Source organism: Anser cygnoides, chromosome 6 (genome assembly GCF_040182565.1).
Source record: "Anser cygnoides isolate HZ-2024a breed goose chromosome 6, Taihu_goose_T2T_genome, whole genome shotgun sequence".
NCBI classification, from domain to species: domain Eukaryota; kingdom Metazoa; phylum Chordata; class Aves; order Anseriformes; family Anatidae; genus Anser; species Anser cygnoides.
The window spans coordinates 21,635,905-21,653,800 of NC_089878.1; the positions used below are offsets into that span (position 1 = coordinate 21,635,905).

The 17,896-nt window shown below is 38.3% G+C and overlaps 1 protein-coding gene across 17 annotated transcripts in view; it reads left to right on the forward strand.

The window, feature by feature from the left end:
- The first annotated feature begins 44 nt into the window (after positions 1–44).
- FASTKD1 (FAST kinase domains 1) overlaps positions 45–17,896 on the forward strand; it is a 39,587-nt gene continuing 21,735 nt past the window's right edge. For 6 of the 17 annotated variants that reach the window (XM_066999536.1, XM_066999535.1, XM_066999537.1 and 3 more), the window contains exons 1-14: positions 45–189; positions 1,723–4,356; positions 4,571–5,075; positions 5,435–5,503; positions 6,445–6,570; positions 7,703–8,101; positions 9,220–9,330; positions 10,497–10,628; positions 11,656–12,142; positions 13,695–13,809; positions 14,479–14,607; positions 15,360–15,491; positions 16,525–16,638; positions 16,932–17,073. In XM_066999536.1, the coding sequence (XP_066855637.1) occupies positions 4,741–5,075; positions 5,435–5,503; positions 6,445–6,570; positions 7,703–8,101; positions 9,220–9,330; positions 10,497–10,628; positions 11,656–12,142; positions 13,695–13,809; positions 14,479–14,607; positions 15,360–15,491; positions 16,525–16,638; positions 16,932–17,073 (2,291 nt within the window). In that variant the 5' untranslated portion in view covers positions 45–189; positions 1,723–4,356; positions 4,571–4,740. Of the gene's footprint in view, positions 190–1,722; positions 4,357–4,570; positions 5,076–5,434; positions 5,504–5,986; positions 6,113–6,444; positions 6,571–7,702; positions 8,102–9,219; positions 9,331–10,496; positions 10,629–11,655; positions 12,143–13,694; positions 13,810–14,478; positions 14,608–15,359; positions 15,492–16,524; positions 16,639–16,931; positions 17,074–17,896 lie in introns of those variants that run through there. The other 11 variants (XM_013171462.3, XM_066999531.1, XM_048061364.2 and 8 more) reach the window with 11 other exon arrangements.

The following is a 17,896-nucleotide window of genomic DNA, read 5'->3' on the forward strand; positions in this document are numbered from 1 at the left end:
CCCCGCCGCCCGCTCCCGCCGCCCCTGCTGCCCGCCGACACGAGCGGGGCCGCGAAGGTGCCCGTGTCGCGGGAGGCCGGGTCTCCCCCTGCAGGCACAACGGGACTCGGCCGCCTGAAGCGCCCCGGACTGCTTCTGGCCGTCCCCCCTTCCCTAGCCGTGTCTTGGCGTCCGGAGAGTGACCGAGGGGTAGGTAAATGAAACGTCCCAAACCGCCTGGAAAGGCTGGGGGCTGCCGCAGCAGGGCTCGGCACGCGTAACTAGGGGCTCGTAAGGAGCTAAAACGGGAGTTTTCCTGAAGAAATTCGTGTAGAACAAAGTTCCTGATCTTACCGCACATCTCTATTTCCTATTCAAATTTCATATCAATTTGTAATAGAAAAAGGTACGTGACATTTTATGACAGTGCGTAAAGTTGTGAGCCCCTTCAAAATTTAGTCAGACTCACCTAGAAGCACATACCTGCTTGCTCAGACCAGCGAGTTACAGGCATATAACATAACAGCTTCATACATAACAGGAAATAATGAAAGTGCTGTGCTAAGTTCAACAAGCTTCTGTTGCCTGTTGGAAGTAGGAAAATTAATTTCCTCCTTCCACATTTCTGCCAAAAAAAAGAGAAAATAGAGACTGACCCCTGTGAGTTATGAAATCCTGAAAAAGTTGGTGATCAGAGTACTGTTTAGTGAATCAATACCAGTTTCAGCACAACATACTTTGGTAAATCTTGTTTTCTTCCCAACTTAAAATTTAAGGCAATTTAACATTTTTAATTTGCATTATTAATTGATTAGCTAATTGATTTCACCCAAATGCACTTGACAAGTCAAAAGTAAAATATTCAGCATTTTGTAAATGAAAAATGCACGTGATTTGCAGAAGTCCCTACATACAAATATGGAATAGTTTACTGTTATACCGGGAAATTGGATTCCTGGAGTTCCTTGCTTGTTTGCACAAGGCCTGAGATTCTCTTAAAAGGTAAGTGCTACCCAAAACAGGGCATATTTTACTACTTTGTGAGATTTCCATATTCATAAGCAGCCACTATTTGAGGTCAACAATAGACAAAAAGACAAAACCAAACCAGCTACAAAACAGGCAGTCACTTAACTCAAAAGTTGGTCATGGTGATAATACTGGTTGTCATTTTAGATAGAATGATAATGATCTCAGACTACACCACAGAGCTAGAAGAATAAATGAGCACGATGAGTATGACTTTATCATTGCCTTAAATCGAATGGTGTTACTGACCACATCATTAGCTGTTAAATGGTTTTTGTTATTTTAGATGGTGGTAGAGAAGGTCCAGAAAGATGATCTGGAGCTGTACATACACAATGTAAACAACATACATGTTACAACATATGTTAGATGTGTGCACCAGAACTCATATCTTTAATTTTTTTTTGGCAAAGCATAAAAAAATATAATGTACAAATAAGGTAATGTTAATTCCAGTACACTGAAGCCAAACATGTGAACTTCACTCTTGTTGAACTTAAGTCCCAATGTGATTTTTCTGGACAGAGATGGTGTTTCTCCCCTCCAAATACGTTATATAAAAGTTGGTTTTGTTAATGGGACCTTAATAACTGATATTGTCGGGGCACACCAGGCACAAACTTACAGATAACAATATGGCCTTGGAACTTTAAAAATATTCTTTTATTTCCTTTGGAAGGTCTAATTTTTCCCTTTTTTCCATACATCTGACAGCTCATGGGAGATGCTCTCTTGGGGCACACACCAAGGCAGCGCAGAGACGCGTGGAGCACCGAGGCCAGGTGATGTGCTTGTTTTAAGCGAGCAGCCTCCTTCTGTGGCTTGAATGACAGAAGTCTTGTGAAAACGCGAGTTAAGGACTTGTCAGATTCTGCTCTGCGGGCGTAGGGATGCCTTAAAAGTCGCAGACAACACTGACTCCTCGGTTTCCTTATTTAATCTTTAAGCCAGTACCAAGGACGCGCCTCGCACCCCGCGGCCGAGGCTGCGCCCCCCGGGCGGCCGCCACCCCTCCGCCAACCGGGGGGCGCCGGCGGCCGGGCCCGGTAGGGGCTGCGGGGCCGGGCCGGGGCCCCCTGCGGCAGCGGTGAGGGCAGGCGGCGCCGGGCCGGGCCGGGCGCGGGCGGGGGCTCGGCAGGGCCCAGGCCGCCGGGGAGCGACGTGCCGTTCCCGCCGCCACTAAAGCGCTTCCGAGTCACCATCGCTCGGCGGGGAAGTGGGAGGCGGCCTAGGAAGGGGAGGTAGAGGAGGAAGGGGAGGAAGGCCGCGTCGGGAGCTCTGCCAGCTGCACGCGTGGCCGGGGCACGGCTCGCAGGAGGGGAGGTAGCTCTCAGAGGCGAGTGAAAAACGTCCTGTGTCGCATAAGCGGTTCTCTTAATGCTTAATTACCTTAATATTCAACGCCTTTCGTCCTCGGCGCGCCGAGGGTGTACGCGTGTTCTCCCGTGTGGAGGATTTCCTGCCTTACCGTAGTTTATAATGCAGTCTTGAAAATACTTACTAAGTTTCAGCTGTTATTAAACGTTTTAAAATAATTTATTGTGCTTTAAGTTTGTATTTGTGTGGTAGATAGAAGAGGATAGTTACTTAGGTAGGTATTTGTTTCCTACTCTAAATCCATGTATTCCTAAGTTTCAGAACATACAGTGTTTCCTCTTGGGTTTCTTTCTATAAGATATTAAAAATGATGACAACTTAAATCACGTAAAAGCTTGTGATAAATCCCTTGCACCTGCTAAATACCCTCCAGAAAGGCAAATGCTTGAAAACTTCCTGCAGGATGTTTTCTAGAGAGATCCCAATTCCCAGTTACTAGCACAAGGTCCATTGCAGCACAAGAGGGGTAATGGATGCGTTACCTGGGCATATGGGGAAATTCTGTGTGTGAAGTTTTTATCTTCTCTTTAGCTATTTTATTTACTTCATCCTCTCTTCTAGCTGAGTAGCTTGCCAGTGTGGTGGAGAGTAAAGGTCAATTGACAATGTAATTTTTTTGCAACCACATGGACATATGAAAATAGAGGAACAGTAAGCATGGCAAAAATATACTAATAAAAAATAATGTTTTGTAATACATTGTATGAATTCTTAAAAACAAGATTAAATATATCATCATTCTTTTGAAGGGATTCCTCTGATGCTGTCTTAGTTTTCAAGCTGTATTTTGCTATCACATAATTAGAAAGGAAATGCATTATTTTTTCCTCCTTGTAAATTAGGTAGTTTATGTGTAGTTTAGTAATTCTGATGGCAGCTTCTACTTAAAAGCTGTTGGTGGAACAGTCAGTGATTTCTGCTTTTGGCTATGGTCGCTTTGTATGATTTTCTTCATATATATGCATCTACACAGCAAAAGGGAACAGAGGAAGTATTTTTAAAAAAGTTTGGAAAATATGTGGGAGAAAAAAAATGCTGAATGATCTTGTAAAAGTGGTAAATTTAGTACTTGTGACTTTGTTAAAGATTGCTGGATTGTGATTTAACAGTGGCTTGACCAACCTTTGATCTGTATTTTAGCTTATTGAATCCACATTTTAAAATCTCATATGGGAAGGTTTTTTACTTTCTCAATAGAGACCTAATACCTCTTGCTGCTCTGGTCTTGGTAATGTTAGACTGATGGAATCATGCCTCTAGCTGAAGACCGTTCATGTTTGTTGATGGGAATAAGGTATGTTGATAACTTTTGTTGTTATTGGTTATATCCCCTAAAGCAAGACTTCTAGACTTTTCCATGATCTCTTGAGTTAAGGGAATTTAATGGGTCTTTTTGGTGTACCACAATATCTATCACTTGTGATCTATGTTCTGCAGCTCAGAACTAAATCTGTAGCTTGTAGAATATGTAATTGTTGGCACTGTATATAAATTGGGGGATATATTAAGAAAACAAATTAGTATTAGCCAAATTTCTTTAGATAAAACTGAAGTTTCAACTGTCATTTGGGGAATTAGCTTGTTTTTATTTTGTACAGTGGGTGATTTTAGCTGATAGGACCGATCGTTATTCTGTATTAAAAATGTGGTGAACCTTTGTGACTAGAAGTCCAATACCAAAGTCTTCAATGTTTACAAGACATGGACTAGAGAGAGCAGAGTGAAAAGAAAACTCTGGGAGAGACTCATAGGCAGGGAACAGTTGCTATTACTGTGGGCTGGGCAGAGGTGTAAGTCTGGAGTCATCCAGTGGTGGCAGCTCAGGAGCTCTTGCTGGCTCACTTCCTTTTACTGCCAACAGTTGTGTTTCCTTTCAGTTCCCAGACCCCAGCTTGGGATCATGCTGCTGGCACGTTATAGAGCCCATCTTTGCCTTCTCAGTATTAGCATGACAGCATGTGCATTTTAGAGGTAGGTTTCTAAATCTGAAAACTTACCATGCAGACAGGTTTTCTTAGTGCTTTTGAGTGTTTTGGTGTGCGTTGTTAGAAGATTCTCTGAGAAGAATTCAGGATGTATGTTTTTCTTAAGCTTATGTTAACTCAGAACATTAAAAGGCAGAGACGTTGATTTTTAGTTAGTAGTTATGACTGTACGTAACTGCTTTAATTCTATCTTACTCCAGGTACCTCAGAATTGAATTATTCTTAATACAGTGGCCCTACTGGATGAAAAGAAAATAATCGTCTGTTTTCCAAATGCCCAAGTTTGTTCTTTGCAACAACATGTTTTACTGTGAAAAATGAAAGAAGGATCTTTTTGGACACTTTAAAGATAGCTGGTGGACTTAGCAAAATGCTTTGTTTGAGGAAGGTTTGCTTGTTTCCACTAAGACGTTACCAAGCTCGAACTCTGAGTAGTGATCTGCTTTTGAGCCAGATAAATAACTGCACCCATGAAGATGAAGTGTTCAGTCTTGTTGGAAGGAACAAGGCCAGGCTTTCTGAAAAACATGTGGGAATTGCGCTGAATGTGCTGTGGCAATTGCAAAAGAAGAGGCCTCTTCTGTTAAGGACTAGTGACTATGTAAGAAATCACTCCCAGTTTCTTGCTCTTTGCATTTTAGCAGAAAACAAGGTACAGCACATGGAAGATGAGGTGATAGTGGACACCCTGTACAGTATTCAGAGGTAGGCAGCGTTATGTTGAATTCCACGTCTATACATTCTGTATATGGTAATAAAAAGAGTGTCGCTGTGAGTCCAAATTCCGACTATGAGGAAATTGGGACACTGTTTTGTCTGAGTACTGTGACTGTGTGACAACTTTCTGTGCCTCAGTTTGCCAGCTCCAAGCAGGATTGATATGTTTTGCGCTCCCAGTAAATGAGGTTATGAGTATTGCACAAATGTTTATAATGTGTTTTTAGATACATTTGGAGGGAGTGATAGAAACATAAGACATGATACATAATGTGAAGATATGTCTCTCGCGTGATTTCCTTTCAATTTCTGAAGCAAACTTTCAAACTGTTGTCTTTGTTCTGAAGGCTCAATGTTGAAGACCATGATTCTCTAGCAGAAGTGCTTGTTACAGAAGCATGGAAAAGATTAGAAAGGCAAGTACTGTAATTCTGTGCTTTGTGAAGGGTGTAAGGTGCAGGCATGGTTTGCCTCACACAATGCTATTCAGAGTTCTCAAAGAGCATTTACAAGATGTTCCAAACATTATGCAAGTATTTTAAGTGTCAGTTGCCTTTTGAAGGTTTTGGAAGTTATTTTTATATAATGTTGAGGCTTTGAGTATTGATGGAGTTTGGTACTTGGATGCTGAAGAGATTCAGATACTGCAACAATGGATGACTAACACAGATTTTGAAATATATTGTCTGTGATTTATGTGTCTGAAACAAATTGAAAGTTTTAATGTTTACAATGTTAACTTCGTGCTTTCTGTCCAACTTTGAAATGGTAGTTTGAAACCAGCTAACCAGCTCATCTTAATACTAGTAATATTTTTTTATTATTATTTTAAAACACCAGCATTTTCCCATTGTGATTTTTTTTCTTTTGATATTGTAACTTTAATTTTTTAATCTCAGGTTAATGGCAGGAGCTAGCGTCAGTTTGGGCACCAACATCACAAAATTGCCTTTCCCAGCTTAACACCTGGGGCATCTTGACAAGTAAATAAATTCAGTGTAGCATGAACACAAAATGACATTCAGGTAATAATTTACATCCATTTTAGCTATTTCACAATTAATTGCTTCAGAATACAATCTTTATAGATCTCTTACGCTGATCTGATTAAACTGAAGAACTTCCATTTTTTGGAGAGCTGTGTATGCACAATATGTTTTCATATGAAGTACTGAGGTATTTTGACAAAGTTCAAGGTATAACTGTAGGTGACCAAATAGGAAATGTGTAAATATTGTTTCCGTGTTTTGTAATTTGAGTGTAACCTTTTATACAGTTGTTGAATTAGATTTTTGCCTTGTTATTCACTAGAAATAAAAGGTAAATACTCTTCTTTCTTTCTTTGATGTCTTAACAGACTTAGTTTACCAGCTCTATCGAAATTTGCACTGTGTTTATACAAGCAGCGCAGACAGTTTAGTCCCCTAATTGGCAAAATAGCTCATATTGTGGACATGAAACTGGATTCTATAGAGGACATAAGGTAAGTGTCAAGAGTGAAATTGAGTAGCATGAGAAGCAATATGTCACAACTGCTGGGGCTTCTTTGTTAAACACTTTCCATTTTTCTTAACTGAAGGTGTTGTTGTTGTCTTTTTCCAGTTTGGGCTTTTCATGGACAGGTTTGCTCAGGTGACTCCATTTTCCCAATTACTTTGTGAAGAGTTTCTCTATAACCAATCTAAGTGCATAATTAAAACTAACGTTCCACTTACAGTGGAAAAACAGCAGGTATTTCTTTAACCAGATTCTAAATTTTACATGGAGTTTTCTGGGAATTTAGAGGCTAGTGATTCACTAGAAGTTGTCTGTCTACCTTGAGATGAATAGTTTCTCTCTGATGACATTAGTGTAGTTTATTATTGTGAGTAGTAATATGGAATCTTAAAGCAGTGTCATTTTTTTTGGACTGTTTTTTGACAAGTTGAATGAATCAATTCTCTCACTAAGGTATTTATTGGATTACCTTAATATTAAAATTACTTAAAACCTGTCTCCCTAGTCAAAAGAGTCTGAGCTTCTTGTTCTTGCCTCTGTTCTGTCTGGGCCATTTTAGTAAAGGCTGCTCTAGGCTGCTCTTTTTTTTCTGCTTTGTACAGCACCACCACCAGTCCCAAATATTTTTTTTTTTTTTTTTTTTACAGATATGGGAAGCCAGTTTATGAAACTAACTAAATGAGACTGCATTTCTTTAAAGGGTTGATTCTCCTTTGTTTTTAGTTATCCCCTTAGGAAGGGATTTTTTTCTGTAGGAGTGGTAGTAACTAGTTTCCCCAGTCTGTCTCTTGAGGATTGACTGGGTTTCTTTAGTTTTCATTGAACATCAAAGATCTTTTTGCATATTTGAATTGGGCAAGTCAGGGGTTTGCATTAGGCAAACACTTTTATCACAAACAACATCTCAGTAATTCACTGAAAGCAGAATTTTGAAATTATTTAGACAAGTGATTTTTGCTCAGCTATTTTTTGCACATTAGATTGAAAATTCTTCATGACACAGAAGTCAGCAACATACTAACTAACATTCCTTTCTTTGACTAGTTTATTTAAGAAGTCTGAAATGTGTTACTTACCATGTTCAATCTGTAAGCATAAAATCTTTTGAATCTTTTTAGGATTTTGTCAGTTTTGATGATCAGCATATCTGATGTTATCTCACAGAGTTTTCGAGATCGATTACTACAGAAGGCTGAACACCTCTTAGGAGAAGAGGATGAAGTCTACTTCAATTACGCCAAAAGAGTAACACAGTTTCTTCAAAATGTTAAACTGACGTACTATCCATTGCTAGAAAAATGTAATAAGATTTTCCTTAAAAGTGCCTCCCAGCTTGATTTACACAATATTAGTATTATTTTTGGACTGTATGAGCAGCTGGGTTTTGACAGTGCTGAATTCCGCTTGGTTGCTAAACAGCTGCTGTCTGAATCAATAGATGATTATCACGATCCTGAAACCTTTGCAAAATTATTTTTTATTCTTGGGCCTATGGCCGGATCCAAGGTGAGAGAAAGGTAAGTTTATTAACAATTTTGTCTTATTTACGACTTACACGTAATCTTCCACACAAATTGAAAATGCTTTAGTGTCTCAAGGAATTTCTGAGTCTATTTATGAGCTGAGCATTAGGTTTTCTAGTTGTAACTTTATAGCAGTGAATTATTTCATTCTGGAAACACTGTCACAGCAGTTTGTCTTAACATAGTTGCATCAAAAGCTGGATCTAATAAACAATGGGGAGTGGGAATACTGTTATTCAACGCCATCTTGCAGCTCTGTCTCTTAAGCTGTATTATTTCCTTTCACAGGGGATGATGGTAACAAACTTACTGCCTTTCCCCTGAGAAATACATACAGTAGCATGTGTTGCTTTTTCCTTTTAAAATTTGCAATAGCTGAAACAGTCCGAGTCTTGTCTTTTCTCAGTTTGCTGTACATCCTATTCTATATGAAAGGATGGCAGCAGGGAACCCTCCAGCATTAGTTTAGCAATAGTATTGTGTGGCAGATCTTGCTCTGCCTGTTTGTCTTGCACCACAAAATCCTCTTTGAGGATGGTGTTAGTCATACATCTCTCAAAGTCTTCAGTTTTAGGCAGTATTTGCTATATTAATTAGTCATATTATCAGGCTTTTCTTCATGACCATTTACTTCTATTCAGAGCTCTGGATATACTGTACAATCAGTTATGAAAGCCTGTATTGGTTTTGCCACAGGTGGCCAAAACCTTTTCCTAGATCTTTTTGTACTTCTTGTTGAAGGTCAAAATGAGGCAGAAAGTTAGTAGCCTTATTTGCCTCAGAACAACTCATGTTTGATTCTGTTATCTGTAGCTTGCAGTTTGATGGTGAATTGTTTAGTGCCTTAGAGTATCTTCCTTATGTTTATACTACTTTTGGAAGTGTTGGACTCACTGTCCTAATGTAGTATGTTTGCATCTCAATCTGTGCCATAGAGATCTTCGCCATACTGTTCAGAAGGTTTCACAAAACAAAGGCCCTTGGTTTTCCTGTATTTCCTAAAGTAGTCTGTTGGTTCTTTTTCCCCCCAGACAAAGAACATTGCTACAATCTTTGCTCCATCTTTTCAACAGTTTTGCTTTGGAAAATAAATATTTTCTTTTCCTCTTTAGGTTGCTAGTAACTGCAGCGCACATGGCAGAAGAATTTAGCAGTCATCAGGTGTTGGCGATACTAAAGACCATGCAGAAAATGAGATGTAGGAATTCTCATCTACTCAAAAAGTAATTTTTTATACTATTAAGTAGTTTTCTTCTATAGACAAATTATTTCCTTGTAGTATGAAAAACTGTGTAATATCCCATTGGGAGTGGAGAGTGTGTCGCTTACAAATGCATACACTGTATATAATTAGCTATTACAGACTTCAGAATATCACACCTTCACCCAGAAGTAATTGAGACAGTTCAGGAATTTTGCAGAAGGGCATTTGAATCCTATCAAGTTAATATAATAAAACTTCTAGCTTCTTTACTATTATGTGATCTTTTCTGAATAAACTTATTCTCTAACAATTACTGTAAATTTATGAGAGAAATGAGAATATATTAAGTTGCAGAGAATGTGTCCTATCTTAGGGACACGTTATTGATGTGAATTGTTTCTTCAAAAGTTATTGTGCCCTAATTTGAACTAAGTTGTATTGTTAAGAACCAAGGCTAGATTTTCTGCAATTGTAAATTGAACATGGTTTATAGGAGAGGTACTATCTTTAATACAGTGAGGGGGGTAAGCAATTGAGGTTTTAGGCACATGAGACTATCATCAGATATGTGATATGGAACAGAGTTAAATGCAGGTTATGAGCAGTCCAGATTGAACATAGTTGTATGAACCAAGTAGATCCTTGTAAGAAAATAGATAAGTGTAACAGTGTGGTATTGGTGGGAAGACCAGGTGACTTCATGCTTTTTCTCCTTGAATCTCACTGGCTAAAAAAGGTCTTAATAGAAGTCATTACCACGCTATACAAATCTAGACCTCTCTGGCAGTTTTAGACCAACATAGATGTAGCAACACTACAGTTATAGTTTAATGAGTATAGTTGTGCTGAACCTGGCAGTGGTGTTCTGTTTTTTCCCATTCTTGGTTCGCTCATTCCAATGATCTAAATTTAACTGACTGTAAATTCTGTATCAGAAGTAATTAGAGTGGAGAAGCTGTTTTGCTGTGATAGTAGATTACATAACTAAAGCCCTCAGCTGGAGAGAGACTGTTGCATCTAAGTGGAGCACCATCAAAACTGAGGTGGAGAGGAGTGCAGGTGTATACAACCCTCCACTTAGGTACTGTGCAACGTGGGACACCCCTTTTTCATATGGGATGTTGTGTCTTGCAGTACCTTTTGCATTAATATAATACCATGTCATCTTTTTCTGTTTGTATTCAGAATGGTTTCTGTTCTGCACAAACACTTGGATAGCTATCATGTATTACAGTTGATAAAGTTAACACAGTATTTGATGTTGTTGCGTTGCCACGATCCGGAGCTGTTTGCCAAACTAAAAATGTTGCTATTTGGGTAAGTGTGTATTCCTGAGAAAGTAATGGCCTATTTAATTGAAGTATTACACAGTTGTCTAAATATTTTAAATAACAAGCTAAAATGTTAAATTGTTTTCATGAAATATGAAGAAGTAACAAACTTAAAACAATTTGATTCTGTGAACACGTACATGGAAGGACAAGAAATGGATATTGTCTCGACTGTAGACCTAGCAGTATCTGCTAATAAATTTGATATCTTTTTAAAATAGATTTTCTTCCCCCTCCATTGGCCACTGCAAAGTAAGGACTTTGAACAGGAAATTTTTACTGGTACTTTACAGGACGGCTATGCCTTACTTTTATGCTTTTTTATGCTATTCTTTGATACTTGAAGGAACAAGTAATGAAAAGTATATAGTAAGGGTGTCCTGGTGGGAACAAGTGAAAGTATGAAGCAGAATAGTCTTCTGTTGATTGAAGAACATCCTAGTTCTCGTGGTTATGAAGTTGCCACATAGAATGGGAAATTCTGGAATTGTGGGAAAAGAGATCTGCCACCATTGCTTTCACTTCTCACCCTCTAGGAATGAAGCGCCCTGGCTGAATGTGTTTTTTTGTGGATGATACCTTTGTTCCTTAGGGATTTCAGAACTTGGTGCTCCTCAGGACGCCTGCTAAGAAGTTCATTTGGCAGTCACAGAAATTACCCAGGCCCTAGAAACCCACGGACTCGGTTAACAAGGGCAGATCTTCTATCCTTATTAAGGACTTCTGTGCTCTCAGTAACACTTGAAGCCTCAGTGGCTAAGATGCCCCTGTCACCTTCCTTTTTTCAATTTTGAATAAATTAGAAGGAAGAAGTTAATCTTGGAATGAATAAAGCCGGTAGTCACTCTCTATGTGAACTTCTACAATGTCATTCATTTTGTACTTTTATGCTTGAAACAATGTGCTGCTCTTGACTTTTCAAATAGAATTTTAATGCATGTAATTTATTAATATATATTAACATTTTCCCATGTCAGTACTGATGGTCTGTTTTTCTTTTGCATCTCTTCCAGCTTTTTAAAATCTAGTGTCATATCTGCTGATACTGCTGCAACAATTCGTGTTCTGGCCTTGCTTCCTTCGTCTCAAGTAGAAGAAATCATTGTAAACAAGGCAACAGCAATTCTACCTCAGTGCAGTCTCTATCATTTGAATTATATTGCTACAGCACTTGTCAAATGGAATCACTATGACCAGTTGCACTGGCAAAACACTTCAGAGCTATGTGTAAAGCTTCTGCAGAAAATAAATGACTGTGGATTTCAGAGGCTTCACAAAGCTGGGAATGTAAATCTTCTGTTGGAAGAACTCACACATGTGAATGGAGAGTGGTTTCAGGAGGTCATCAGGGAGGAAACTGTGGCCACATGTCAGCGCTTGATAGACCAAATAACATGGAAAAATGTATTACAGTTATCTTTTTTTCTCATAAAAACAAACCACCGCTGTCCTTCATTACTTGACAGAATAGCATCTGTGACTGTTGAAAATACAGACAAGGTATTACCGTTTTTCTTTCCATCTACTGTGTAAGTTACTCAATAAGAAAAGGACAGGTTAGTAGCAAATGGAACAGGATTAAAGCCCAAAAAATCCATTGACTGGTTTTACCTGAAGTTTTCAGGTTTTACTTGAAGTGTTTTTGTTTTGTTTTGTTTTGTTTTCCTCTTGAATCTGCCATTTCAAGTGAGTGAGGATTTTGAGTAAACATAAAAATAAAAATAAAAGGAATGTTCTTAGGTAGTGTACGCAAGTCATCTTTTTAGCTCACTTGCAGGAGTTTTATATGAAGCAGTTTGTAATTTCATTCTGTTAATACAAATTTTAAATACAGGTTTGGACTTGGCTACTGTTTTCTAAGTAGATACTTAGATTGCTGTAGCTGTCTCTTATTTTCCATGGTACTCACAGCTTTATAACAGTATTTTTGTGTTGGGCCAGAGGTCATTCTAGCTTAGAATCCAGGCTTTGACAAATGTGAGAACAGTTTGGTAGCAAGGATGAATAAAGGTTTTGAGATCCTCCCCCTGGAACAGCCTTCCACCAATGCTGAGATTTTGTAGGCTAAAGATGACCTATGGATAATCCTCTTTAATAGCTGTTACTGGATCTGTCCTACACTTTTTTTTTCTGGATTTGAATCTACTTATTTCTTAAACCTTTACAAAATGACACACTGATAGTGATTTTTTTTATAAGTTAATCATGATTGTTTAAAAGCATTTCCTTCCATTCCTTAAACATGAAGTCTGAAAGTTTCAGTACATTATGTTAAGAGAAGTGTTCAGCTTCTCCACAGCTATGTGTTATAAAGAATGTAGTGTGGCTGTACTTGGAAACGTACACTCCCAGTACCTTTTCTAGTTCTACATCCTTCTTGAAGGATGGAGGTGAGGGACTAGAATAGCACAGTGCTAGAGATTTCTCCTGAGCATTGAATTGATGTGTTTCAGAGAACAAACCACAGTTTAAGAGTTTTCTTCAGTGTAACTCTCTTTAGAGCTCATCTTTGCATTCAGGTTTACATTATAATTAAATGTTTACATTATAGCTCATTTTGCATTCAGGTTTATGTTATAATTAAATATTTCTTTTATCTTGTTACAGTATAGCCACATCATGTTGTGTACGTTTTTTCATTACCTATTCTTGTGTGGATCTCCTCAATGCCCTGTCTTTTTGGTCAAAATTACTATGTTTTCCTGCTGTCTTCTTTCAATTTTTTGAAAATTTTCAATTTTTTCTTGTGACAGCATAGTTTCTTTAAGAGCGTTGGATGGGAAACCTTTTTAAGAGCTTAAAGTCTAAGCATACAGTAACACTTGGATTATCTATGTAAAATAGATTTTGATTTTTAGCCATAGCTGCAATTTTAATGACTTGCACATTTTATTATTTTATTCGTTTTTCTCCAGTAAAAGCTAAGGACCAAAAAACCAAAAGTCTTAGTCTTCCAGTTCTGAACGAATTACAAAACCTTTTTTATTATAAAGCAATATTAGAATATTTTACACTGGTTTAATTTGGAATGTCTTTTTTCTCTCTTCCCCAGATCCACCCCTTTGAAATGTATTCTATTCTCTGCCTTTTCTCTATTCTGAACTATGATCCACCTGGCAATGAAGAGTTCTTTGACAGTTGTATCCAACATCTTACTTCTAACTTGAGTAAGTGCATTAGAAAAACATACGTTGAGTAACACATAGACATTTTATTTTTACCGGACAAGAATGGGATTAAGGTGGCATTTTTTTAAGCCAGGGGAAAAAATGTGTCTGTATGTTACTACTAATTTTCTGCAAGATTGAATGTATGTTTTATTGGGTTTTCTAGCTTCATTTCACCCTTTAAAAATTGCTGTTAATAGGGGAATAGCGAAGTATCTTGAGCATAGTATAAAACAAATGGAAAGTCTGATTAATGTACTATGCAGCTATTGGAATTAATTGTTTTGGCACTCCTCAAGGAAACATTAGTTGAGGACAGGACATGTTGATAGTTCATCACAAAGAAGTGACTAAGTTGTAGGGGAAAATGTATGGCCACTCAATTTTTTCTTTTTTGTTTGATGACACAGCCTAATGGAAGTGCAAAAAATTGTTAGCTACTAAAATGTTGTGGAGTTGCCTTTTTAAGATGGAGTTGTTTTGTCCTGCAAAGAACTGTTAAATGTTACTTTAGACTTTGGTGCAGTTAGCAGAGGTACCCCTTCATCTGGATGTGTGTTCATTCCGTATGTTAAGACAGAAACTTGGATGAGTTGAGGTGCAGGAGAACATTGCAAGTCCTTTCTATGTCATGTTGTGTTAACACGGATTTCCGTTTGGCTTTTAAAGGTTGTTTTGAAACTCACCACTTGGTGCTGCTTGGTCATGTTTTGGCAGTGGCTGGTTATTTTCCTCCAGCTCTGATAAAGACAATATTTAATGTTTCTTTCCTAAGCAAATTGGATGCTCAACTTGAAGGTAAATATCTAGCTCTGATGAATTTGGTTATGTAGTGTTTGACATAAAATGAAATTGTGGATGTATGTATGACTTCAGAAGTAGACTTATTCTTTAAATCATTTGGTGTTCTGGAAAAAACCCTCTATGTAATCTAGTCAGTATTTGAAGGCTAGAAGGGAAGGAATGAACAAAAATCTGTGCTTTGTTTTAAAATACTGATATATATTACAGATGCTGCTGCCAGATGAGGGTTCATTCAAACCGTTTTTTTTTGTCAACTTATTGCAATCAGTATATTCAATTTTATTGGGAATAAAATTGCCTGACTGTAGTATTATTCCAAGAAAGAGTCATAGTCCAAAGGTCAAGAAATAGTGTGGAATTCTTACCTGTAAGAAATGAGTCGCATTGGTCTCTTCTCCCTAAGTAAGGGACTGAGTGTTTGTTTGACTGTTTCCTGTCCTTGTTTGCTATGGATGCACTACTGACATTTTGCCATCCACCACCTAGCTAAAAGTTAAATGATGAGAGAGTTTAGATTGCTACTTTCTGTCATGCTGTTGTTGTTAACATCGACCAAAAATTATTTTTCGTTTTTCTTTAAAGGATTTTTGAGAAGCTTTTTAAAATTTTGCAGCATGAATTTTATAAATAGTATAGTGCACAGATACCTGTATCTTTAGTAAATAATTCAGAGGTAGCCAGCTACTAAAATGTAATGGGTTTTTCACACTTCAGTTCACAGCTTTTTTTTACTTTGTTTAATTTAGTCCTGTCTGATACCTTAAAGCAGAGGGTCCGCTCACGCCTTATGAAACTGAACAGAGCAGTCTGTCTGGAATGCCCAGAGTTTCACATCCCTTGGTTTCATGAGCACTATTGCCACCATAGCTTTTATACAGGTAAGTAATTTAGGAGGGGAAAAACTGCCCTTGTAATAATCTGTTTTCAACAGTCTGCTAGGCACTTGTTCTAAAACTTTCCTGCTGACTATAGCACACAATAGAAGCTCAGAAAGGCACACCCCGATTATCCACCGAGGGTGTATTCTTGAAAAGTATAAGCGTATTAATGTACTTAATAGGGGATATTTATACCTAAGGTACAATTTATATACACAGAGATGGTATATATGACATAGAGGATGAAGCAGGAACAGGATCATCAGAATTGTCTACTAGAGGAGATGCTGTGTTTTCAGAATGGATCACTGATCCCTACTTCATTTAGGAGGATGAACATTTGACTTAGATCTCTTACGGTGAGCATTTTTGCTACCTCCTTTTAAACTCACTGCTGTCATCTTCCTCAGAAGAATCAAGGTCCATCAAGGCTGAGAGATGGAGTAGTTAAGTCTTCAGCTTCATAGATGTAGGAGCTGAGATCTTTGAGAACAGTGACCATTTTGGAAAGTCTAGCCAATGCAAACCCAGTATCTCCTCCATTAATTCTTAAGGAGAGATCTACTTTGCAAACTCATCTGCATTACCTATGAGACTGAAGATATTTAATGGAGCAAGGTATTAATCTGAAATAGGTAGAGCAGTGATGAATAGTGGGGTATCTCCATAAGAGATGCAAAATAAGTAAATAATTATTTAACGGTCTAAGCAAGATTAAAAACAAATAAAAGTGAAACCTGAAAACAGTTCAAACCAGAAGCCAAAGTGTATGTCGAATGTGAGTGGGAAAACTCAGGATGGAAAGTCTGGATTTGCAGTTTGTGCACCTAGTACATTAGTAGGCACCTGTCACTTTCCACCCAAAATGTGATGATATGATCTCTGAGCTATGATGGAATAACACCAGGGAACAGCGGAAAAGCTCCTTAAATTCAGTGGGCTGGCTGTCAAAAATGCAGTGTCACAAAGTGCTGTTTGAAAATGTTGGTTGCTGTGCATCTTGATGTGTGAATTCTTTATTTTGTCGTTACAGGTAGGAGCCGAATAAATCCACTGCGACAGCACGTTCACAAAATGCTGGCAGAGATCTTAGGAGGAAGCCATTATACAAGAGTGTCTGTTCTCACACCATACTACTATGAAATAGGTGAGAATTTACTCCTTTAAGGATTGCTATGGAGACTGCTGATACCACTATTATCACCAAAGTTAGGAAGCCCCTGGGGCTGTGGATTCTAAGGCCACAAGATACAGCAAAGAAGAAACTGCTGTTTTGGCAGTTTGTACAAAACACACTTTCTAAAAATGTTATGGAATACAGATACAAATGTTGGATACTGCTAATTATGATTGTCACTTATTTTTTCTGAATGTAAACACTATACTGATCAAATTATGTTTCCTTTTTCAGTCTGTAAACAGAGTTGTGTTTTCCCACAGATTTTGAGTGCATTCTGGATAAAAATAAAAAGCCTCTTTCCTATATGCCTCAGAATATGCTTCTGAGTGCTTTGGAGGGAATACACTGGAGACGTGACATCAAGGTTGAAGGGAGAAAGGCTCTGCCACCAGGGGCTCAGAGGTTAGTACCTGGAATTTTTATATGAGTTCTTCCCAGTTTAGATCAAGTTTAGTCCAGGATTTTTGATGGTTTTATCCTAAATAGTTGGTGGAATCCCTGGGCTGTTTATTTTTCTGTTCCTTTTTCCAAAGCCTTTATTAGCTTTAGCCTTCTTAGGTGTGGTGGGTTGGCCCCAGCCAGCACGTAAGCTTCTACCCACTTGCTCGCTCACTGCCCCTCTGGTGGGAAGGGGAACAGAATCTGGAGGGTGAAAGTGAGAAAAAAATATATTCAGACAATATAAATATAGATTAAGAAGTGAAGGAAAAAAAAAAAGAAACAGAAATCAAGCATTGCAAATGCAGTCGCTCACCACCAGCAGATCAGGCTCTGACTACTTTGGAAAAACTCCTCATCTTATTGTGGGCATGAAGTTATGTGGTGTGGAATATCGCTTTGGCCAGTTGAAGTCAGCTGTCCCAGCTGGGCCCCCTCCCAGCCTCTTGCCAGCCCCAGCCTACGCACTGTGGGGGCAGAGTGAGAAACAAAAGGCCTTGATGCTGTGCAAGGACTGTTTAGCAACAGCAAAATAATGGGTGTAGATTTATCAACGCTGTTTTGATCACTAGTCAAAAACATGGCACCATAGAGGATATTATGAAGAATATTAATTCCGTCTCAGCCAAACCCAGTACACTCGGGTAGATAGGGCGTTCTTGAAATTTGTATTTTATGAGATTAGACTACTGTTTTCCTCCCACCTCTTTGAACGTAAGCCTTGAAAATGCCGGTTGCTGGTTTTGCCATTTGAACAAAACAGATGCAAGAAGGAAATGCTTTTTCT